This window comes from Pyrus communis, chromosome 2, assembly GCF_041283825.1.
Source record: "Pyrus communis isolate YQ-2024b chromosome 2, ASM4128382v1, whole genome shotgun sequence".
Classification (NCBI taxonomy): domain Eukaryota; kingdom Viridiplantae; phylum Streptophyta; class Magnoliopsida; order Rosales; family Rosaceae; genus Pyrus; species Pyrus communis.
In genome coordinates this window covers 16687804-16712814 of record NC_142566.1, presented here as the reverse complement: position 1 = coordinate 16712814, position 25011 = coordinate 16687804, and the positions used below count along the sequence as shown (strand labels likewise).

Sequence of the window (25011 nt, the reverse complement as noted above, 5' to 3'; positions counted from 1 at the left end):
GCATGAGAGAACGACTCTGCAATAATATATGGACAAATAAAACATTTATGGAGTGGCACTTCAAATGTGTCTAAACCGGACAAAGGTAAAGATCGGAGGACACATGTTTTTAGATCTACATTTTGACATTCATCTTGTAGGGTTTATTCCGTAACTTTTTTTCAAGAATCTGAATCGTCTCTTTCAATTTATCATTCATAGATCATCCTTACAAAAAATTAGACAAATCCAAAACCATTAAGCTATTAAATTGGGGGACATCCATTTTTAGACGCAAATTTGGACACCCATCTTATAGAGCCCATTTCGTAACTTTTTTCAAGAAAAATGATTTAAGTTACTTTTATGTTAAACATGGATTATTAGTTATATGCACTATCCCCAACCCATCACCCCTCTTTTTAAGGAAAATGAATTAAGTTAGTTTTGTTGTAGTATAAATTGAGAGAGGAAGAAAGAGGGGGATCAACCAGAGACAAGATAGAGAAGAGAGGGTTTGAGTAATTTTATGTGTTATAACTTATTCCTCATGCCTTGTACCTTTTTTTTATACCAATAAAGGAGAGAGAAACTTGCTCTCCAAGTATACAAGTTGTATAAGAAAAGATCTTCTAGATCTCATAGGATTCTTATACATAATCTACTAGGATTTATACAATCATATTCCTAATTAAATTAGAACCACACACTCATCCTTGAGTGTGTAAATACTCAAGTAAATGGTGCATTAGGTCTTCATGTGCTAATGTCGAAATAGTTGATCAAGTCGTCTCGTCTAATCGGCATAATGAATGAATATGAGTCTAAAGAATAACGAAAGAATGCATAAGTAGTATAACTCACAAAATTGGGCTATGGTAAAACCAAAGGTAGGATAATACATATACTCTAAGGAGAAAAGTAAGATGTTGCATTAAGTCAAAACTAAACACTTTCAGGATGCAAGTAGAACACACACAAAGGCACATGACTAGTCCATGATAGGTGCTTTATTGAAACCTCGTTAGGTAGCAAAAATTCAATGGAAAAAATGCTCATAATTGTAGGGAAAAATAATAAATTAAGGTCAAGTGAGTAAACTATTGGATACTTCTTTTGAGTTTGACAAAACTTTTCAAATGAGAACTACAAGCATTGCAAATAGATAGTTTCACATACTAATTCCTCAGACAAGCTTATGAAAGGTTGGCTTCATCAATGACTTCTTAAAGAGTTTAGCAAGGTTATCTTGGATCACATTTTCTTGACTTCAATCTTTCGATGCTTTGTTGATGTGATGACGGCACAATGTGCTTAACATAGGCTTGGTTGATGTATCATGGTTTGGTTTAGTCAGTATAGGGGCATTGTCTTCATAGGTTGTCATTGGAACTTAATGGTGGGATGAAAAACCAACGGTACTTTGAATATGCTAAACAAGAGCTTTCAAACATAACTTTAATGTGTGGCATAGTGAAATGCATTGAGCTTGGAATGATTTTAAGATTTCACAACTAAGGTCTATTTCATGCACTTCCAAGATGTTGCCGTATCTCTAACGATAAAGACATAACTGTCTAGGAACGTGCCTTGTGTGGGCTTGATAAGTAACCATCATCAACATAACAAACAAGGCAAGCATCAATCTAAGGATAAGGGAGGTTGGTCAGCTCGGGCTGCGTAGGGATAAGCCTAAACCCGTAGTACTTTCATGGTAGCGAAAAAATGCCTTTAATGCCAATTCAATAGAGGTGTGTAGCCCCAGTGTTGTATCTTTGCCAACAAATCAATAAGGGAGGAGATGTCCTGTTTAATGTAATGAGCTAAGTGCAACAAAGTGCAAAGTTGAACTCAGATATGAGACTTATGGTTCCACAAGCTCCTCAAAGGTCTCATTTGCATCCAGCATGTGGATAATAATGGGTACTAAAGAAGTAACACATTTGGGGTATAGTTCAACTAATGGACCAGGTTACCATCAGAACAACTTCAAATCAAGGCATAAAAGAGTTTTCCTAAGATCCTTCATCTTAAATTTCGTATTCACGTGCGAGGCAATTTTCTCAAGCTCTTCCAGAGTCTTAGTGAGATTTATGTCCTTCACATAAACTGCAAATTTAGCAAGTCAGAATACTTCTTAGTTAATAAGCAAGGGCATAATTTGTTCTCATATCCGTGATTGATCAATAATCACTTATATAGGTATACTACATACGTCGAATTGCTTCAATCCGTAAAGTGAACAACTCATTTGAATTAAAAGTATGTTTTGTGATATGGAACTATTTGAACTAGTCCATGTAATTCTTCGAAAGCTTATATGTAAATCTCCATATCAATATCCCCACATAAACATTATAACCACATTCATAATTCTACAATCAATCACATAGTGCTTGAGAAAAACCTTGTACCATAAGGCATGCATTACATCACACTATTTCATTCATCTCCATTACGCTTCCTATTCCATTTGTAACATGACAAGGTTACCTTGGGTAGTGTAGGAACAATAGGCCCAAACATTATTTGGTATCTAATTCAACCTAGATTGTAATTTCACCAATCAGTTCTACGTTGCCACTAATCAACAGAATATGGTTTGATATCTTTGCTTTTTGTTTAGGTCGGTTACTACCATATAAGTGAAACATCATCAATGATATCTCATTTCAATTCTATATCTCACCCAAACTAGTATATTGGATCAAGAACTTCAAGTCTCATGATAATCCAGATTGGTGTTATGAGATAGAAATGATTGGGACATCAATCGAGTTTGGATTCATTTTGTACCCTATTTTTGCTTTTTTATGGAAGTAAATCCTACACATCGAGTGATCTATCATACATCTAGTTGAGGAAAAATGATTAATTAGCCGTTGGTGTATTGGGTCATCCAATAGAGGCAGCCAATCATCTTTCAGGGGTGGCACACCTTTCGGGGATGTTAACTCGACCTTTGTTAGGTACATTTATCTTTGCAGACATGTTTGCAACTAGTATATGGTGTCGCCCTTTCAGCTAGATCAGAGAAATGGATCTGAAGCATTATTTTGAAAGCTATAATACTTCGCACTTTCTTATCATACTTGTGCTATGTATGGATCAAGATGAAGCACAGTGGGTAATGTCCACACTAATTTAAACTATTCGTCTGGCACGTTGATGTTCTTATCTTTCTTTAACAGCGAGAAGACTATCTCATCAAAGTGGTAATTTGCAAATGAGTTATAAAGAGATCACTTGCAAAGGCTTTATGGAGCTTGTGCAAAGCTTCAAGGCATTGGGGTATTCAAACATTGACATTCCCTTTTTCTTGCTCTTTTGTTCCTTTTTTTCTTCTGGAAAAGTTGCTCCACAACTGGTACAAAGCTTCAAGGCATTGGGGTATTCGAACTTTTTCTTGCTCTTTTTTTCTTTTTTGTTTCTTGAAAAGGCTTTGCATATGGTGCAGAGTTTCAAAGGATTGGAGTTATTATAGAGCTTCAAAGAATTGGAGATATGCAATTCGAGTTAGAGGTTCTGCATCAGAGCTTCCAAACGACGACCTTCCTTCCTTATGGATCTCGCTGGCCAATTTTCAAGTGGTCTCTTCACTTTGGGTTTTTGTTTTGGGTTTCTCTAAACGGCGAGAAAACGAGATGCCTACAACGGGAGGGGCGAAGTAAGGAAGAAGTAGTTTTGGTTTGGATTTCTCCGAGTGGCGAAAAGCTGAGATGCGTGCAGCGGCTAAGCAGAGGGACGAAGTGAGGAAGATGAAATAGATGGGAAAGGCAAAGTTACATAAAGTTCTTAGCAGTCCACCCAATTTTGGGGGACCTCGTTAGGACCAGTTAGTGAAGCTTTTAGTGTAGGCGAGTACTTTTTAGTCTCATTAAACCTAGGCTACGCTGCTACGAAACACAAGACTGAACTAACCCTTAGTCCAGTCTAGTCCAATGAACTTTAGTGAGAGAAAACAAACATCCCCTAATTGTTTTAACATTTTAAACAATTAATTTTTTGCCACGTGGCACATTTTTTTATGGCCATGTAAGCAAATATGTGAAATCTATATGTGCCACATCATCATTTAATAGTCAATTTGATGAATTGACTAACAGAGGTTTGACATTGAACGAATTCGTAAGATGAGGTATGACATTGCAATGTTTAAAACATGAGGTATGAGATTATAGTTTGACTCATAGTTGAGGTAATTTTGTGTAATTTAATCCTATATATATATATATATATATATATATATATATTAACTTTCAGTTCAGTTCAAGATCAAATCCTACTATTGTTAATTATAGTATTTCTTTTTAGTGGTATAAAATTATTAAATTAATATTGTTCTTATTGCGTAACGAGTTAGCCATGTGTATATCTGGATTGATCTGTTATTTTAACAGCTACTTATCGGGTTACCCGATAACGACCCGATTCGTTATCATGTCATCCGAAAACCTGTTAATTTCATGTTGTGTCGTGTCGGGTTATTGGGTTGTGTTAGAAATTGCCAGACCTAGGCTCGGGGGATGAATTGATAAGAACTAAAGTGGTTCACCCCTTAAAATTAGGCTACGTCCACTGAGTCTCTTGTATATGTTAAATAAGAGGTTACAAATAGCGCTCGGCTTAATAATTTTTTTCTCACTTAATTCTTCCAACCCATTATAAGGAGTACTCATTGTCCTTATATAGGCCCTTAGTGAGCCACAAGTCTCTTCGGGCTCGAGCCTTCCACTACCTGTGCATTTAATGCGTCAAATACGTAAATGTGATCTACTAGCCGCCCATCCGTTCTTTGGACGACATGTAGCAACAAAGTGACATATGTTCAAGTACACTTGCATGTTTCCTTGGGACAACGCTTACTGCCTTAGGGTTAGTGGGAACCGATATTCGAGTGCTTATATCTATCAGCCTTTATGCCCTTTCATAGGCTTATGTTCTCTTTGATAGACGCCACGTGGCCTAAAGTTAATGCCTAAGTAGGTTTGTCCCCGTAAACTTGCTGGCAGGCAAAGCAGACCACGTAGAGGTCGTCTGTATTGCTCGTGATAATATTTCCCAATTTTTTTGGGCCTTGATCTTGCTTTCTTTGGGCCTGTGTTCCTTCTGAGTCTTTAGAGATTGGAAAAGATCCCGCATTAACACCATCATCCCTCTTTAGCAACTTCCACCGCTAATTCAATATCAAATATTTGTTAACATCTTCTCCTTGGAAATAGAATAATGGAGACTTTGATTGTCACAAGGAATTATTGATTGTTTAAGCAAGTGCAAACAAGTATTGCTAACTTTAAAGATGAAAACAAATTGAGATTAATTAAAAAAAAAAATTATATTCTATGCTAGTGAGTGTCAATTCACTAAATAATTAAACAAAAGAACTGTAGTTTAATAATTTACGTAATTTCAGTCAAATATAATGAGGAAAAGTTTACAAGCAGGTCGTCGGGGGGTTTTTGTCCTGTCTTGGGGGTTACCAGCAACAAGGCTTCAATCAAGGTTCCTTTGGTTGTTATTCAAGTACTTATTGTTGTTAATTATTATTTTAATTATGGTCATGGCGTGTGAGAGAGGGAGAGTGTGAATGTCCTTAAAAGTAGCTCTAAAATTGAAGTGCTTTTGGTTGTATGCTAGGAGGATGTTTCTTTTCTGCTTCTCCTCGTCGAGGATTATTCCTCTTCACTGTACACAAGTTATTCACTTGGGTTGTAAACTTTGCCACTACTGGTACTTAAGAAAATTACTGTATTTGGCATTTTTTGCATGTCCCTTCAATTAAGTAATTAAAAGGCTTTACTGCATGTGGTTTGTTCACATACTACTCGGAGGCTGCTGGATCAAATAAATTTCCATTTAAGTTGGTTCCATTACAAAATCATGCCCTTTGACGTGCAGGAAAAATAGGAGATGTTAAGGATATTTAGAATTGGCATGAAGGAGAAACAGAAATGCAGTAAGTGAGAATTCAGATCTGAGCATGACTCGGATCAAATCACCATAACCGAATATTATTAACCAAGAAAGAACCAAATGAAAAGAAAAAGGTAAAAAAAGTGTAGGGGAGAGTTTCCATTGTATACCCAGATCACACTTTCATCAATTTGTTTATTATTCATTTGTTTTTGTTAGGGGAGCGGACCCTTTTGACATTATGCATTGAGGTTGTAGTGTGTGTGTGTGTGTATTTATAGCAGTCCACACTACTCTTTCTCTTCTATTGATGTCACTGCTTACACAAACCTTTTGTTATAAATACCCACCTTTTGATTGAAATACATAAGGAAAGTTCCTTGGTCTCCCCTCTTAAAACTCTATCATCATCATCATGAATTTTTCATTACCATTGTCACTAATCAGGTGGGTTCTTAGATTCGTGTCCAAAACTTGTAGCTCTTCTTAGCTTTAGTCCAAGTTACTCTTAATTTTTTGTACCATTTTTTTATTCAAATATTTATAGTGCCAAAATACATGCATTCACCAATAAAAAGTCTTCAGATAAAAAATACTTAGATAAACTCATTCAAATATTCAACTATGAACATGTAAAATGCCCAAAAGACATCTACATATTATAAATTCATAAATAATATATAAATTCATAGAACGATTTCAAACGTAAGGTGCTGAAATAGAAAATTTTTAAATCTCTTTTGGTGTATAATTTTTTTATCGCATGAAAAGTCCAAAATGCCCATATTATGCATCATTCCTCTCACTTTCCTAAGTTTCCTTCCCTTTTCTCTCGATCTCAATCTCTCTTCTACCTCAGTATGTCGCTCGGCCTACCTCTACACCAGCCAGCCTCCTTTCGATGTGGGAGTCGTCAAGGCAATTTTCCGTCATCTTTAACTTTGACGAAAATGCACTTTTAAAATAATCAACACATTTGATCAAAGGTCTAAGCCTCACACGCCCACGAGATGGGGGGTTAGGCCAATGGATCTCCGATGCCTAAGTTAGTTTCTCTGAAAAGAGTAAATGTTTAGGGCTTTTAGGGGTAACTAAAGCTTACTGAAATTTGGTAGAGATGGCGGTATTTATAGGAGGAGGGGCCGACCATGGTATTAGGGTTTTACCTTACACATGCCGGCATCCTATTGACCAAGGTTTTATGAAGAAATATTCTCAAGGTATAAAATAGGAAATAATATCTTGAGATAATGGTGTAAATATTCCTAATTGATTTAAATAGGGATTTCTTCTACATAATTTCAAAAAAGAAGAGAGGGAAAACTCTGACAAGAAGATCTTTAATTACGCGACTCTCCCTCACTGAATACAATTGATTCCAACTCGTTATGAGTTCAATTTTCAATCGATCTGTTTCATACTTTCTATGTGGATATTGGCAGTGAGTGAACAATATGGTGAATATACTGATGGTATGTCTAACATATGTAACACCACATTGTAAAATATCCATTACAATTATCAACAACATTGTGTACACATAGATGGTTTATACACATTATGACATTGTATCAACCAAATCTACACAATATATCAATATAGATGGGATGAGATTAGTCTGGTCAAGAGAGAGGGGATGATAATCTAGCTATAGCTCTGAAAGAAAGGAAGTTACAGAACGGGACAGTGAAGGCTCGAGAAGTAGACATCAAGCTCTTCTCCCTAAACTTTCTATTATATTATTAAAGTGCTAGCGCGCCCTCTAGAGAAAGGGAATATCTATGATCATATGCCCTTTAAGGAAAATGATCTCTATTTTTGGAAAAAATGTGGATTAGTTCTAGGACCCACTTTGCATCGAATTTTAACGATCCAAACCGTCTGTTTTGTAAGTCTCGATTCATAGATCATCCTTACAAAAATTCAATTCAATCAGAACATTTACCTATTTAATTGTCATGATAAAATTTCATTAGTTTCTTAGAACATAGTATTCATCAATTTCTTTGAACTCAATAGTAATTACAGTTGGCATCATGTTGTGTATTGGTTAGTTAAGAGGTTGCTTAATGTGTAAGCTAGCTAGTTTTTATAAATAGCAAATAACTTAGTGTATTCTTTTAGCTTGTGAAATAAGAGAAATCATTCATCTTTTTGTTCTTTCTTACATTCTTCAATCTCAATTCTCAAATCCCTTGATTTCTTGATGAACTATTATGATGGTATCACGAGCGCATGTTTTTTGATTGAGACCTCGTCTTACATGATGCTTGCTGCGTTTCTTGCTAGAGTTTGCTCGATGTCTGCTACAATGGCAGTGATTTGCTTTTTTGCTGAACGAGTTGAATCAGGTTCTAAGTTTGAAGTTCTTTTACATATCTTTCTCGATTGGTATTGAAGTGTGTTCAATTCTGCAATTTATGTTAAGAAAATTTGTGGCACGAAGTTTTTCTTCATAAATCTTGAAAAGAAAGTAAAATCTTGAGGCACAAAGCCATCTGTGAAGTGAATTTTTTTTTGTATAATTCTTGAAATTGAGAATGGGTCGATTGAATTCTTGAAGAAATATTGCTATTGTTGATAAATTTGGAGCTCAAAGCTGTTAATGTGTTGCAATTTCTGTGAACATTGAAAGTCTAGGGCACAAAGCTCTATTCTTTACGAAAAGTTTATAGTGAATTTCTGTGTTTGATAAAGTCTAGAGTATGAAGCTCTCAGTGTAATCAAGCTTGAAACGGTACTGTTTGATAGTGAATCTTATGTTGTAAATCTTGGAGTTCCTAAGAAATGGGATCTTCATAGTTAAAGGTTGATGGTCTTTTGGGTATGCTAACAATTCATTTGCAAGATGACAACTATGCAAAGTGGTATTTTCTATTTAGGTCAATGTTGGAAGGATATGATCTTTTTTAGTACTTTGATGGTACTAATGTGTGTCCTCCTAATTATGTCATTACACTTGAAGGTGGGGTTACAAAAGAACTCACTACAACTTACAAAGATTGGGTGAAAATTGATAATGCATTGCTAAGTCTATTGATTGCTACACTAGGTGATGAAGCTATTGAATGTGTTGTGGGAAGTAAAATAGCTCATGAAGCTTGTACATATTTAACTAATAGATATGCCACTGTTTCAAGAGCAAAGCTTAATCATCTCAAAACTAAACTTCATACTATCAGAAAAAGCACATATTCACTTGAGAAGTATTTTTTGAGGCTCAAACATCTTAAAGATCAATTACTTGATGTAGGGGAAACTATATCTGATAATGATTTTATTATGGCAGATTTGGTTGGTCTTCCACCAGAGTACAACATAATTCGAATTTTAATTGTGACAAGGGAATTTTCTATAACTCTTAAAGAATATCGAGCTTAGTTGTTGAGTACTAAGAAAAAAGCTGAAGAAACACCTTTATCTGGACAGCTTCCAATGTCAAGCATGTATTGCAGTGGAGAGTCATCAGAAGCTGGTGCAAACAGACAATATTTCTCTAAAGAATCATCATATTCATCAATCTAGAATTCACAAGCTGGACAATTAAACAACTACTTTGGTTTTGTGGGCCAAAATCAAAGATCAAATGGTACTGGTCCTTGTAGATGGCAGTTCATTCAAGGAAATTTTCCACAACAGTTTCATCCAAACAGAAGCAATGGATGATATAATGACAGAAACAATGGAGGCTATAGTGATAGAAACAATGAAGGATTCAATAGGTTTTGGTACAACTCAAAACCAAGATTCAATTGCAATAATGGTGGTTTCAACAACAAGAGTAATAGAGGATTCAATGGCTCTTCTAGAAATAATATGAGCAATTCATCATGGTGTAATTGGAATAACAACAATGGTCAAAAGTCTATTGTGATCCCTGAATGTCAAATTTGTAGTAAGAGAGGCCATACAACCCCAAATTGCTATTACAGGAATGAGCAACAACTTACATCTCTTGGACTTATACTTGAGTGCCAAATATGTGGAAAAAAATGTCAAATTGCTCTCAACTGTTATCATAGTTGTAACTGTGCTTTTCCAGGATCCAATCCACATGCTTCCCTCATTGCAATAACAGCTCAATTTGCAAATGAATTCAATCCTAACCAAGCATGGATCATGGATATAGGAGCTACTCATTATGTGATAGGAGATATGAACAGTCTCAACATGCTAACACCATTTGAAGGCAGTGGAGAATGCCTTCTATTGAAAAATACTGTTTCATCCTCTATTGTCACTACTTCAAAAACATTAAATTTCCTTACTGTGTTACATGTTCCTTAACTTGCGGCAAGTCTGTTATCTGTTTATACCTTGTGTAAAGGCAATAACTATTGTGTAATTCTAGATGAATTTGGTTTTTGGGTGCAGGACAAGACAACAAAGATAATTCTAATGAAATGAAGGAGTATGAGGCTTGTATTACATTCCAAAGTAGTTGTTTTTCAATTACAATCATCTATTGCAATCATCTCAAAGAGCTTTTCTAGGGACAAGTTGTGAAGACTTCTCTGTGGCATCATAGGCTAGGACATTCAACCAATGAAGTTTTAAGTAGTATGCTTTCTTATTCTAAGGTTTTGTAGAAACTTGATGTTGTCAAGCATGTTTGTAAGTTCTGTCTTAGTGGCAAGATGTCAAGACAAGTGTTCACTCCTAGTACTCACACCATTGTAAATCCATTTGAAAGAATAAGTAGTGATGTTTAGGGACCATGTTCAGTTGTATCAGTGGAAGGGTATGAATACTATGTTAGTTTTGTTGATGAAAATACAAGGTTTACATGGATATTTCCTTTGGTGTATAAATCTCAGGTGTTTTTTGTGTTCGAGAAATTTTATGACTTTATTGTGAATCACTTTTAAGCTAAAGTAAATTATTTTCAATATGATGGTGGTGGTGAATATATGAATGGTGCATTTGAGAAGTTCTTGGCTACAAATCTTGTTACCTGTCCTTATATACCTCAACAGAATGGAATGGCCAAGAGAAAACATAGGCATATCTTCGAGATAGCTATTACATTGATTTCTACAGCATCAGTGCCTCATAATTTCTGGTATCATGCATGTGCTCATGCTGTCTTTTTTATAAATAGAATGCCCTGCAAGTCTTTGTCTATGTAGTCACCATGTTTTAGATTGTTTATACATTATCCTAAGTTGAAAACTTTGAAAGTATTTGGAACAATAATCTATCCATACTTAAGACCACACTTCTAGCAAGATAAAGGCTAGAATTGATCAGTGTGTGTTTGTTGGTTATTATTTAGGGTATAAAGGGGTATAGTGTTATCATAGATTGAAGAATAAATTGTTCATCTCTAGGGATATAATTCATGATGAGACTATTTTTCCTTTCAAAACAGTGATAGTTGTGGATCAATTTCGAATAGCTTATATAAGGCTTCTTAAAGACACCCTATGATTGTTCCCATTATATTAGCACATCATCAGCATAATGATACAGAGAGGGCTTAAAACTCAAGGGAAATATATTCAACACCTGAAATACATACTCATTCATTTCAGTCCTCTCAGATAGTCAGTTCATCATATTCATCTTAGCTGGGTTCAAATCCTATGTTGCAGAGTGGTGATATTACTTTAGTACAGTGAAGTTCCAGTTCTTCTCAAAATAATGCTCCAAGTTCTCAAATATAGGCCTTTCCACTCAACACTCATCTCCAATCAACTCATACTTTGTTGCATGTCCATAACCTTGCACAACTAGAGGTACTTCTCTCACTTGATTCTCCTAGTGCAACTAATGATGTTACAACTCAGAATTATCTAGTTTCATCTTCTTTACATTCTATGAATACTAGATTAAGATCAGGTGCTATTCAAAGAAAGGATTATAGTGCATTCTCTGCATCTTCACATGAAAATTCAAGTGATATCAGCTTTAAAGGTTATACTGCATTGCTCAACATATGTCAACCTTTTGAGCCTAATTCATTCAAGGTAGCTGATTCATCTGATAAGTGGAGAGAAGTTATGACTGAAGAGTTCTTGGCACTTCAGAGACAAAGAACATGAGAATTGGTTTCTCCACCCTCTCACAGAAACATTATAGGGAGTAAGTAGGTTTATAAAATAAAAAAGGATCATAATGGAGCTATTTCTAGATACAAAGCTAGACTTGTAGCTCAAGGCTTCAGTCAAGAACAGGGATTGGACTATGATGATACATTTAGCTTAGTAGTTCGACACAGCACTATGAGAATTATTTTGGCCTTGGCAACTTCACAGAAATGGTTCTTAAGGCAATTTGATGTTAAAAAAAAAATGCCTTTATTCATGGAGACTTACAAGATGAGGTTTTTATGAAATAGCCACAAGGATTTCAGTATTCCACACATCTTGACTATGTTTGTGAATTGGTGAAGTCCCTGTATGGTCTTAAACAAGCACCAAGGGCTTGGAATTCAAAGTTCTTTGAATTCAATGTCTCAAATTCAAATACGGTCTATTTGTGAAAACACATGGTTCTAATGTGGTCATTCTACTATTATATGTAGATGACATTATTATCACAGGCTCAAATACAGTTTTAGTTCAACAAGTGATTGATGACCTCAGTGAAGTGTTTGAAATGAAGGATATGGGACCACTTATATTCTTTTTGGGACTTCAAATTACTTATAAACCAAATGGAAATCTGTTTGTCTCTCAAGCAAAGTATGTGAAAGATTTATTAAAAAAAGAAGGGATGGAAACTTGCAAATCTTCTCATACACCATGTAAACCCCACACTCAGTTACTCAAAGATGAAGGTGTGCCAATGGATGATCCTACATTCTTCATAAGCTTGGTAGGAGCTTTGCAATATCTAACCTTCACTAGGCCAGATATTGCATATGCTGTTAACTATGCTTGCTAGTTTATGCCATATCCAACAGATGTTCATTTTCATTTGGTGAAACGAATTATGAGATATTTGCAAGGGACTATGGAATGTGGTCTTCACTATACTACTACACCGGCAATGGATCTCCAAGCTTATAATGATGCTGACTGGCATCAGATATCAATACAAGGCGATCAACTACTGGCTATGTAGTTTTTCTGGGGTAAAATCTTGTGTCTTAGCAATCCAAATCAAGAAGTTCCACTGAGGCAGAGTATAAGGCTCTAGCCAATGCAGCAGCTGATGTTGCATGGAACAGGTTGATATTAAAAGATTTGCAGGTGTTTCTGCTTTAGCATTATGATAATATCTCTACTTTAGCATTATGTTCAAATCCAATGTTTCATACATGGATTAAGCACTTGGAAACTAACTTTCACTTTGTTTGAGAACGGGTTCAGAAAAGAGATATGCAAGTGCAGTATATTCCAATTAGTGATCAATTAGCTGATGTATTTACAAAAAGCCTACATGGACCATCATTCTTTCAGCACTGTTCCAATCTCAAGCTGGGGTTCCCCAGATAAGATTGAAATGGAGTAATGACAGATGGCATCATCTTGTGCTGTTAGTTAGTAAGGTCAAATGGCATCATCCTGTGTATTGGTCAGTTAGGAGGTTGCTTAATGTGTAAGCTAGCTAGTTTCTATAAATAGTAGATAACTCAGTGTATTCCTTTAGCTTGTGAAATAACAGAAATCATTCATCTCTTTGTGCTTTCTTACATCCTTCAATCTCAAATCTCTATATTTCTTGCTGAACTGTTATGAAATAGATGCCTCAAATATTTCATATTTGGCCAAGATTGAAATCTTTCTATTTTAGCTAATTTCATATATCATATAGGAAGCAAAATTCTACCTTCTCTATGAGTCGTAAGAGTAAATTCTTATCTCATAAATAATACACCTAAAATATCCCCTTCTCTACTGGCTCAGTGGATGGCCATTACTTATGCTAGTTTATTACCTGCTCAAAAAGTACAATTTAGGTTTAAATAACTGTAATAGAGCTGTCCTAATTGGTTAGGTATATAACGGTTTTTGAATTTGTGTTTTACCTGGAATGCAGTGCAGGTGCATCAAATATGTAATTTACCTAGAGCGTAGGAACAAATTTAATAAAAGAATTCATAAACCACTATTTTGGTAATGTTCATAAACCACTTTGAGAAAAGTAACCGAGTACAAAATGATGGAGTAAAAACATGTGAATGGCTAATCCCATTACCAAAGTAATAATCATCAAATGAAGCTTCATAACAACGAAATCAAAACTAAGGACCATAAAGAAGACAAAAGAAAAATAACAACATAGGGGGTGAGTAATTGTATTATCAAAGAATAGAAAGAAGATAGCTAATTATATTGCACACCCTTAAGGTTTGGATTGATTTTCACAATGGGCTATGAAGATTTAATTTTCTCTTAGTAACCAAATTTCACCCGCTTCAAAGAGAACGTCATATTAACTGAGCGAGTAAGGATGACAAAATAACCCCAACCCTCACACAGGTTAAGAATTAATGTAATGAGAAGATATCTCTCACAAAACCACGCCTGGCCGAGGTGATACCTCTGTTAGGCTAGCGTGTTTTCCACCAGAGATTTTTCAGTGTACTCAGAAAACACAAGATGGTACATCACATGTCATAATACAACAACCACTAAAAGCTTTATCTTCTCTCCAATTTTATTATAACATGTGATTTACCGACTTTTGTTTTGAGTACATAAAAATATCTCTCGTTCTCCACACAACATGTGATGGACTCGCATAAAATGATGCGTTGAGCCACAACCATACAACAAAGTGGATGCGCTCAGTTGGACATGCATTGCCCAAAATGGATCTCATGAGCCCAGTTGGACCCATGTATAAGATTCTCTCTCCTCTTTTTTTTCCCTCCCCTTCCCTCTCTTCTTATTTGAGCGGTCACGGTTAAGCCATGTCAACATCTTATATTAATTTTTTATAGAAATAGAAAAACAAAGTAGAGAATATAAGAGGAGGAATTGAAAGGGAATGGAAAAAGGAGGGGAGAGAGAATCCTAATCATAGCCTAGAAGGGTTGAATAAGGAAGCTTCAACATGATCTCCAAACCATCCATATATATGCCACAATCCCCGATGTAGTTAAGAGTTAATTTTAAATGGACTCATAATTGGTGCCCTTCATCACATCTCCGCATGGTTAAAAATTGTTGGCTAAATAAGTGAAATTACGTGGGGTTCAAACTAACGACTAAGGGAGCACTACGCATGCCGTAGTGATTCATCTTCAATCCTATGTTTGACCTTATATAAAGACATGATCATTTACATGAAAATGTAACTATTTCTTCGCCAAGAAACCTATAGCTTGAGATTCATTCTTCCTACAGTTAAATCTAACTTAGGCATTAGAGAGTCTTTGATTCACACCATACCGGTGTGATAAGGTCTCAGTTGTCTTTTCTTTCTTGGTTGTAGGGATATCATAATAATTCTACACTTGTGTGGAATTCGTTCCCGCCATAGTATCAATTTATGCATTTGGCCAGATTGATTGTTTGATCTTTATTAAATTGATAACATGATGAGTGTGAGACTCTTATATGGACCTAATGTGTAAACCACATATGCACCACATTGATTAAAAATAGAAAGAAAAAAAAACAAAAAAACAAAAAAAAAACCTCCTCAATTAAATGAAGGATTAGATGTTCAAAGAGACAAAAAATGAAAAGTGTTCAATTTCAAAACTTCAAGGTACAATGTAATAAAAGTAGAACCTCAAGACTCATTTTAAAAATCACTGCAAACCCAAAGGGTGCAAAATATAATTAGTCAATAAAAAATACACAACGAAATCAGGAGATAAAACTAATTGGTTGTATGATAAAAGTTAATGTACAGGGGTGATAGATTCATCACCTCATCTTCTTGAGGTCAACAAAAACACATCCGAAATCTTTACGTGACAAATTTTCAACTTTAATGAATTAAATATGGTCTAACCTGCCTTGCCTACTCCGGTAGAAATTAAAGTCAATTCTCCCCAATCTTCTATTCAATTTTTGTTTTTTTTTCCGTAGCTAATTTTCTTTCAAGAACGTTTTGACGACTTACATGAAGATACAGATCGACCAACTTTGACATATGGAAGTACTTTCGGAAGCTCTAAATCTTAATGAGAATACAACGCCAAAATGCGTGGACTTTTATTTCTTATGCTTTCATATAGTCGTCATTTTCTTTGAAAATATAGTTGAGCTATGTATAGAAATAGAGTGGTGTTATTGACACACTACTTTTTATTTTTCACATTCATTATGTTAATTTTAGTCATTTAATCTTTTTAATTTATTCGATTTGATAACTGAAAATTAAAAAAATATGTGCAAAATAAAAAATAATATGTAAATAACATCACTCTAGATATATACATCTATATATATATATATATATATATATATATATATATATGAAACAACCGATACAACTCAAGCCATCAACATGTAATATAGGTGGCCATTTTATATTGATTGCTAATTTCTCAGTGTATTGACAAATCAACTCACAGTTTTCAAACTATGTCAACAACGTCTGATTAGAAAAATGAAAATTACTAATTATCCAACCAAACAAGAAGCAAAAGTCAAGATGAACCATTTTTAAACAACTAAAGGTGATATATAACCCACCTATTATTTGAGTCGGCCCGATCTGACCTTAAAAGAATTTAAAGTTGGCACTTTGTCGAGAAAAAGATTGGACACAAATTATTTGTTAACTTTTCGTTGAAGACTCATGTTTTTCTTGTTATGATCGACAATATTGCATGACAACCATATATATAGCGTGAAAATGACCTGCGTAGAAAGAGGGACCGAATCAACTATCTTATTTCTTACCAGACCAAAATTAATTGGAGAAAATAAAACAAATATTATATATATGATATAACACTCTGTATGCACCAACTCCTTGGTCTACTCGTCTTTTGTATTTTGAATAAGAAAAATGCTCAACTACGAATTGCTCCTCAGTCATCTTTGTTTTTTTTTTATTACAAGCGAGACATTAATTTAGGATTTGGATTCTTGCCGGATCCCCTTCCTGGGGATCCTAGTGATCAATGCACGTGGAATGTTGATAAAAAATCGTGCGGTTACAATTTTTTTATTTTTTATATTTTTTACTCAAAATGAAGCTGCTTTACTTTTAAAAATATAAAAAACGTTTAATTGTGACCGCACAATTTTTTATCAACAGTCCACGTGCGTTGATCCTTAAGATCCCCAAGGAGGGGATCCGGCGAGGATCCAAATCCTTTAATTTACCCTTGAGGAAAGAGCAAACAAAATTCACATATATCGATGCATAATCGAAGATCCCATATCCTCATAATAATTAAGAAAGAAAAGCCCAATAATTGAAGAATTCTACTCTTATTGCGGAGTATAGTAATACAGACAATATTATCCCAACTGTTTTTGTGATCTAACGTACGTTAGATAAAAAAAAAAAAATTAAAAAAAAAAAGTTAGGTTAGAGCGGCACCATATCAGGGCCATCTCTGAGATTTCGGGGACCTTGTGCGAAAATTATAAAAGACCTCATCCTTAAGATAGTTTTAAAAAAGGTATAACAAAGTATTGATGTTAGAAAACAGTCACTTAAATCAAAATAAACTTTAACACTCATTGATTGCAAGTATACAAATATCATTAATTACAAGTAAAAAGCTACAAACATAACCTTAACTAAATAATCAAAAGTAGTTCGATCTTAAACAACCAAACATGAAAAATAAAAAAATAGAAAAGAAAAAAAAAACTTCAAAACTCTAACTCTAAAGTTTTACTTGAATATATAACATTTTTATATAATAAATTTGAAAAACCATCATTTTTAGGGTGTTATTATTGACAATTAGAATATCTCATTGTACTCCAATTTTTTATATTGAGTAATGCTAAGGAAACTAAATTTGTAGACAAAATTTTGTAAATTAAATGACATGTAAGTTGATGATTATATTATTACTTAAGCGTTGATAAACATGCTCATTTACTATTGATGGCATCATTTAGTTTAAAATTTTAGTCTACCTAGTATTACCCTTTTATATTTAGAAAGGAAAAAAAATTACTTTTATAAAGAATGCACAATGAGATTTTAATGTGCTAACAAAAGAATATTTTTAAAATATAGAACATTATTACATAATATTAGATGGAAAAATTTTTGGGGCCCCTTCAAATTTGAAGTCTTGTGTGACTCATATTTCGCTACCTCTTCCTCCCATATAGTTACAATACAAAAATGCTACAATTTTACTTAAAAGTAACACTTGAAGAGTTCAATTGGAGGGAAAAAAAATCTCTCAATTCATTTGTCATGTCCAAACTGATTCTCAGTTGAAAATTTTCGTTGATTCCTTTGTACCGAATCATCTCTTTGCTGTATTCATTGGCCAGATTTTGCCTTCACTTGCAGCCTTCTCTGAAGAAATCCGGCTCGCAAAGCTAGAGTGTCCATCTAAAGTATTGCGTTTGAAGTTTTTTTTTTTTTATATTTTTATTTTATGTTTGGTTATTTATCTGAAGCGTAGTCTTATAAAAGACTTGTATACATACAAATACGGCAGCTTTGCTCAGACTCCGAGGAGATCTTTCTCAGTTAGCCGAATCTTCTCGAGCTTGAAGCTCCGATATAGATATGCGGTAAAGAACTAAGGTTTTTAATTGATTTGTGCATTGAAAGTTTTGGTTTTTCGCTTCGGATGAATTGAAAAGTTGCTTCTTTGACTTTGTTTACATGATGTTTTGCTTTCGCGTTAGAATACTAGCGCAGGCCAATGTATTAGTGGCACGTTTTGAAGACTGAAACCATAATATGTCAAAAATGTTTACGGTAAGTTGATGGCAGGGATAAGAGTGTCGGTAATGTACTTCAGTAATAACCCTAATTTCTTTAGCCTTTTACAGCAAGCTAGCCATAAGGAATGCGATACTCGATACTCGATTCTCAATTTTCAGCAAGCAACGCATAATCAGAAGATGTGAAAGGCCTAATTAAAAATGAATCGTATAATATGTTATGGATAATACTTGCATCCCCCAATGTGGTAGATGCCTACATATCTTCCTACTTGAGAATACCTTATCTTGACCGAATAAAATCAACAATCGGAATCATTCAATTTATTAATCTTCATTTGAAGATTATTTCTACAAAAAATCATTCGAATTTAATATCGTATAATCACCCAAACACATCCAATAAATGGACGGTTTATTATGAACATATTACTTAGTACCTACTCCGTCGATTTGTTCTAATCATTTGAATGATTAAATAATCTCCAATTGAAATGATTTTTTGTAGGGGTGATCTTCAAATGAATTGAAGATTAAGAAATTGAATGGTTCCGATTAAGAAATTTATATGGTCAAGATATGTTATTCGTAAGCGGAAATGAGCTCATCCCAAAATGGGGAATGAGCACATCCGCAAAGAGGAGAATGCAAGTTTATCCATATATTATTGATTGAATTTCGTATAATGATTTTTGTAAGACCAACACAGCACATATCATTTGAACATGTCACTACCGTAAGGCCTTTAGCTGCTGTAATAATTTTAGAAGAAATTATATGATACATGAAACTAATCAAATATGTTCTTAACAAGAAAAGAATTGTGCATGACATCATGGCTTAGGCAGTACCTGATTTGGGATCAATGATGATGAAATTCGGATCGGGAAATGTCATGGATTTTTTTACATCAACAATGTGAGAAGTGTGATACTTTATTGACTGCGACTGCGTAATTTAATACCCATAATATTTCCCAAAAAAAATCAAGTAATCAAATACTAATACAGTTGTATATTGGCACAACGTGAAAAAGGTTCCAAAACCAATTCAAATCTCAAACATTTGCTCACTCTCCAAGCGTTCTCAAAATCCAGCCCGTTTGTGGCTTACAACTAACTTACGCCGGTGACATTTGCCTGTTGATCCGTTGTCGAAATTGAAGCTAAAGAATCAATTATGAACTTTCTAAGTTTGCACAAAAAATTTAGTTTATAAAATTTAGTTTTCCTAACATTATTCAAAAATCTAATTAATTATTAGGGAATAAGAGATCCTCTCCGGATCCCTTCCACCAAATTCATCAAGTTCGGGAATCCAGGCCGTTGAAATTTGATCTAACGGCTACAAACAGAGGAGTTCCTTTAACAGGTATAATAACTGTAGCCGTTGAATCAAATTTCAACGGTCCAGATCCCCGGACTTGATGGATTTTGTGGAAGAGATTCGGAGATGATCCCTTTCCAATTATTGGGACCTAGATTTACAGCCTGTATGCCACCTAGGATTCATAACTTTTGGCATCAAGGACTATTCATACTTTCACATTATCATACTACAATCTTTATCAGGGTTAATTAAAAGGGTAATATCAGGGGAGACCAAATTTTTAAAACCAAAATTTGTAAACCAAAAAATGTGTTTGTTTATGATTGGATTATTAATTAAGTGTCGATTAACGTGCTTATTTCTTATTGGTGAATCATCATTTAGTTTGCAAATTTGGTTTTAAAATTTGGTCATCCTAACATATCCTAAATTAAATAAGATGCATAATCACGATTAGGGAGTGTGAACTGTGAACAGCAGTTGCTCAATATTTATGCTGAATAGATTAGTACTGAGTAAACACTGTGAGCTTGAGTTCTGCTTAGGCTAGCTGTTCATGACTTGGTCAATTTTGTTTAATTTTGCTATTAGTGCGGTCTGCTTTTATGCCCTTTTGACTTGCGGTAGAAAGGACAAACCTGAGTTTCCCTCTATCCGTCTCCACAAATTTAATCTTGTCGTTCATTCTTTTGACATCCTCTCTGCACAAACTAATGTCCTTGCATAAGAGACATTCGCTCAATATGCTTCATGATTCATATCTATATAAAAAAAAAAAATTTAGAGCTACATTTCTAATTAAAAACTAACTCACAAGAACAAAGTTATAATAAAGATCACTTAGATGCAAATGCTTCTCCAATATTGTAAAGAAATTTGGTTAGATGGGCACACTTGATTCCACTGCATTCTAGTCTCTCAAGAAACAACTGACACTCACAATATAAAGATGTAGTATTGTAGAATCCTAGTGACTTCGAGGTAGGAATGCAGCTGCATCCAACAAATTATATATAGGACATGAAAGTACCATTTCTGTCTCGATAGACTGAAAATCGTCCAATGTATTAGGGTAAAAAAAAAAAAAAAACGAAATTTAGATGTCAAGATTTCTGAAATTATTATGTACGGACTTGGAAAATTTTAATACGTACAAATGGAAGTTCTACGCTATACCTTTAGTGTTAATAAAACTTAAACTTAAGACTTTTCAACAAAAGAATAAGTTATCGTGAGTAATATTCTTCCTCCTATTTGAGGTCTCAAGTTCAAATTTCTTTCTTATAGTGATAAAAAAAAAATTTTAAAAAAACTTACTATGATAGTGTTGAGAGTGAATCCCGTATCGAGAAAAGAGAGGACCTTGCATGTGCTTATAAAAAGTTGCCCTACTGCCTATACTGCAAATATATTTTATGATTAAACATCAACTTTCTTCATGGTATCAAAGCAGGTTGTCCCATAGCTGAAACCTAGTAGTCAAACGTGTTTCACATCACCCCGTTTGTGTTTTTCATTTGTTAGGCTTTAAAATTTCACCACACGTGATGGGGAGAGTTGAGAGTGAATCCCAAATCGCGAAAAGAATGGACTTTGCATGTGCTTATAAGTAGTATTGGCAATTGCTTTTATGATGGAACCTCAACTTTCTTCAGAGAACTCGGAATTAGAAAAACCATAAAATTAACTATATCTACAAGTAATCCCTAATCATGTTCTATTCTATTAAAAGGAAAGTGTATGATTTAACAAATAGGGCTACGACTTATGTATAATACATGTACACATATGATTCACAATAGTTGAGGACAATTAACAAAGGAACAATATTATTCCATTCTCAGCCAAATAAATAATCATTATATATATTTAGTGGATATAGAAATATCTCTTTTATTCCTATTAGGAGTTGATTACCTATTAAGAGTTATAATCCTAAAAGGGTAAGGATTTTAGTATAGATAAAGGCACAATGAAGGTGATACAACACACCTCACAATTAAATCTCTATCTTCTCTCTTGCTACCTCCGGCCCCCTCCTTCTCTTTTCCCTTAGAATAGCCCAGTCAAATAGGCCTAGAACAATATATATATATATATATATATATATATATATATATATATATATATTTAGTCGGAAATACACATAAGATGGACAAGACAATGTGTTTTTACAGCTCTTGTCGCCATTGAAGACATGAAGAAAAGTATAAAGGAAAGCAGCCACATTGTGATTCCCTGCATGCTAGAGCCGAGCCAGTTATGGCCAAAACGTCAAAGCACTAACTTTATTGTCATGGAGGGTTCGGAGGTACTTTCTGCCACATGGAATTCAACCCATGTGATTGGAATGAAGAGAAGTACTAGTAGTCTAGTACTTTTTTACCATGTAAAAATTGTAACTAAGAAATAAATCATAAAGTTGCTCAAACGGCACCTGCAGATCAGAATAGTCAATAGAATGTGTATGGTATCCCAACTGAACTCACTGCATGCAGGTGCGCAAGACCACTTAGTTCTATGTTCAAGACTTCAAGTTCCTACGTTAATTAAACTCAACAATCAACACCGTCCACAAGTAATTCAAATTTGAACTGGGAAAGAAATTGAAGCTTATAATCCATAAATCAAAAAATTGAGAAATAGATTGTCGGTCCCCTTGTAATTTATTGGCTTAGTGGTACAGTTAAAGGTCATGCAGGTATTGGGTTCCACTAGCACCCAGTTGAATTACCAAAAAACAATTACGAAAGACAGAAGTATGACTGAAAAGGAAAGAAATCCTACTGAATTCAGACACCAAATTAATTTACAACCCTCAACCCCAATTACCATGCATGTACATTGGTGTTATTTGAGGCCCAATTAGGTCGACTCTGCAAAAACAGTATGAAGACCTGGTGGTACTGTGACTGCTTGTGGACAGCTGGTTTCATAGCCTGCAACCATTTGAGTACTATAAACCAGGGAATTTATGTCTCCCCAACTAATTTCACTCTCTGCAGAAGCAGTACTAGTCCCTGCAGTGCTACCATTGTTCAACGTCTCCGTGGTGGCTTGATAATAAAAACCACCCAATTGCTGATGTTGGTGAGCAAAATTGTTGTCGTAAACCTCCAGTTCAGTTAGCTGGTGAAGATGATCAAACTGTAGGTTGTTGTTCTGATCGTTGAGCCCGTGAAACATGGTTGGACTACTTGAACCCCCAGTACCGTTACTAGCATCACAGTGTGTGCTTGGAAATTGAGAATAGTTATTGCTGTTGGCTGCTGAAGTACAATTGAGTAGATTAATGGAGCTCTGGTAAAATTGTTGATCTGAGGATGAGGTTGACAAAATATCGATAGGGTACTGAAAACTTGTATTGCTAGTGTCAGAATCATGGGAAAATCTTCCTCCAAGATTGATGAGCATATTCTTAATTGAAGTCTGACCCTTGATGAGTTGAGGGTTATGTGTTTGATAATTAGCCACTGGGACTACTGGTAGCTCTGGCAAGTCATAAGGGTTTTGGTTGTCAAACCCAGCAGGGATATTAATAAAATTTGCAATATTTTCTGATCTTTTGTTCATCTCTTGCTTAAAGCTGGCGGTGCGGCGACTTTGCTGAACCTGTTGTTGTTTGCGCTGCCTGCCCAAAAGCTTTTTCTTCAGCCTTGTGTTCCAGTAGTTCTTAATATCGTTGTCCGTTCGCCCTGGTAACTGGGCTGCAATGATAGACCACCTATCCAAAAAGAAAACAAAAAGTCCTACTTAAATTCCATAACATGATTAACTACCAATTTAAAAGAGCATGATAAAGAAAATTAAGAGAGAGATATATGATATGTATGGCCTTGAAATTGTTTAATATATATACCTGCTTCCAATACTCATGTAGAGGCTGCAGATGATGTTATCTTCTTCCTCTGAGAACCCGCCGTGCTTGATATTAGGCCGGAGATAATTCAACCATCTAAGTCGACAGCTTTTGCCGCACCTTCTTAAGCCTGTTGATCATGGGAAATAGTACAATAATATTAGATTAAAAAAATATAGGTTAGATCATGATCAATAATTTTGTTGATAACTGGGGTGAGGAGAATTTGAAGTGATTAGCTCAGCTCCTGACCTATCTTCTGGGGCAGGGCAATCCAGTTGCCGCCGCTGCCGTGCTTCTCCATGTAAGCCTTGAGGGTGGCATCTTCTTCTGGTGACCAAGGGCCTTTCTTGACGTTGGCTTTGTCACAGCAAGGAGCTCTCCCCATGGCTTTTACTTTAACTTGGGTTTTTTTCTGATTGTGTGGGTTATGTTGTGATGAGGCTGGTTTCACTATATATATGTGTGTGTGTATCAGCTAGCTCCCCTTTATGATCACCACTTGATGAAAATTTGATAAAGTTTATGATAATGTTAATAAAATATATCAGAGAGAGAGTATAATGGCTGGAGAGCTGGGGAGAGGGCTGAGAACATGGAAAGGGACACAGAAATTCGGAAAGGTGAATTGAAAAAGAGGATGAGCCTTTATTTATAGAATATTAGAGAAATTGGAAATGCCAGAACAGGAGACCAGGGTTTTATCTCATTGTCTTTCTTACTTCAGAATCTCTCTCTCCCTCTCTCAAGAAATAAATGACGCAACTAGAAGCTTTAAAGAGTTGAAGCAAACAAAGCAAACATCAGCTTGGTTTGAACTCTTCCACTAGTTTATGACCGTGAATGATTCCTCAAGCCTTTAATAAGAACGGTTCATCCATGCAGCCGTTGTCATGATCTTGACATAAGGGACTAGTCATTTCTTGATAATCTAACTTAAAAATAGGATATATCAATTGTGTCACACACTTATTTGATAACATGTGAAATAAGAAAACTACATATATGACGGTTTCAATACATGTTAAAAAAATAATCCCTAGTTAGGATCATTTTTAAGCATGAGTTAAGGTATTTTTTGTATATATAAATTTGTGTTTTAAAGATAAAAAGGGTTTACCCATGTAAGCATGGTTTAAATATATATGG

At 34.8% G+C, this 25011-nt stretch overlaps 1 protein-coding gene across 1 annotated transcript; it reads right to left on the bottom strand.

Moving 5' to 3' along the window:
* Positions 1 to 22638: 22638 nt before the first annotated feature.
* Positions 22639 to 24697, bottom strand: LOC137747880 (uncharacterized). Its single transcript, XM_088684820.1, has 3 exons — positions 24115 to 24697; positions 23863 to 23992; positions 22639 to 23727 (listed from the first exon to the last, which is right to left on the bottom strand). Exons 1-3 carry the CDS (start codon positions 24248 to 24250, stop codon positions 22869 to 22871), a joined length of 1125 nt encoding a protein of 374 aa, XP_088540946.1. The 5' UTR covers positions 24251 to 24697; the 3' UTR covers positions 22639 to 22868.
* Between the last annotated feature and the right edge of the window lie 314 nt (positions 24698 to 25011).

Excerpts from the sequence above, each read along its gene's own strand:
- LOC137747880 (XM_088684820.1), bottom strand. The coding sequence starts at position 24,250 with ATGGGGAGAGCTCCTTGCTGTGACAAAGCCAACGTCAAGAAAGGCCCT. Across the intron at positions 23,993-24,114 it reads TGCCCTGCCCCAGAAGATAG|GCTTAAGAAGGTGCGGCAAA; the intron begins GTCAGGAGCTGA and ends CATGATCAACAG. Across the intron at positions 23,728-23,862 it reads TACATGAGTATTGGAAGCAG|GTGGTCTATCATTGCAGCCC; the intron begins GTATATATATTA and ends CTTTTTGGATAG.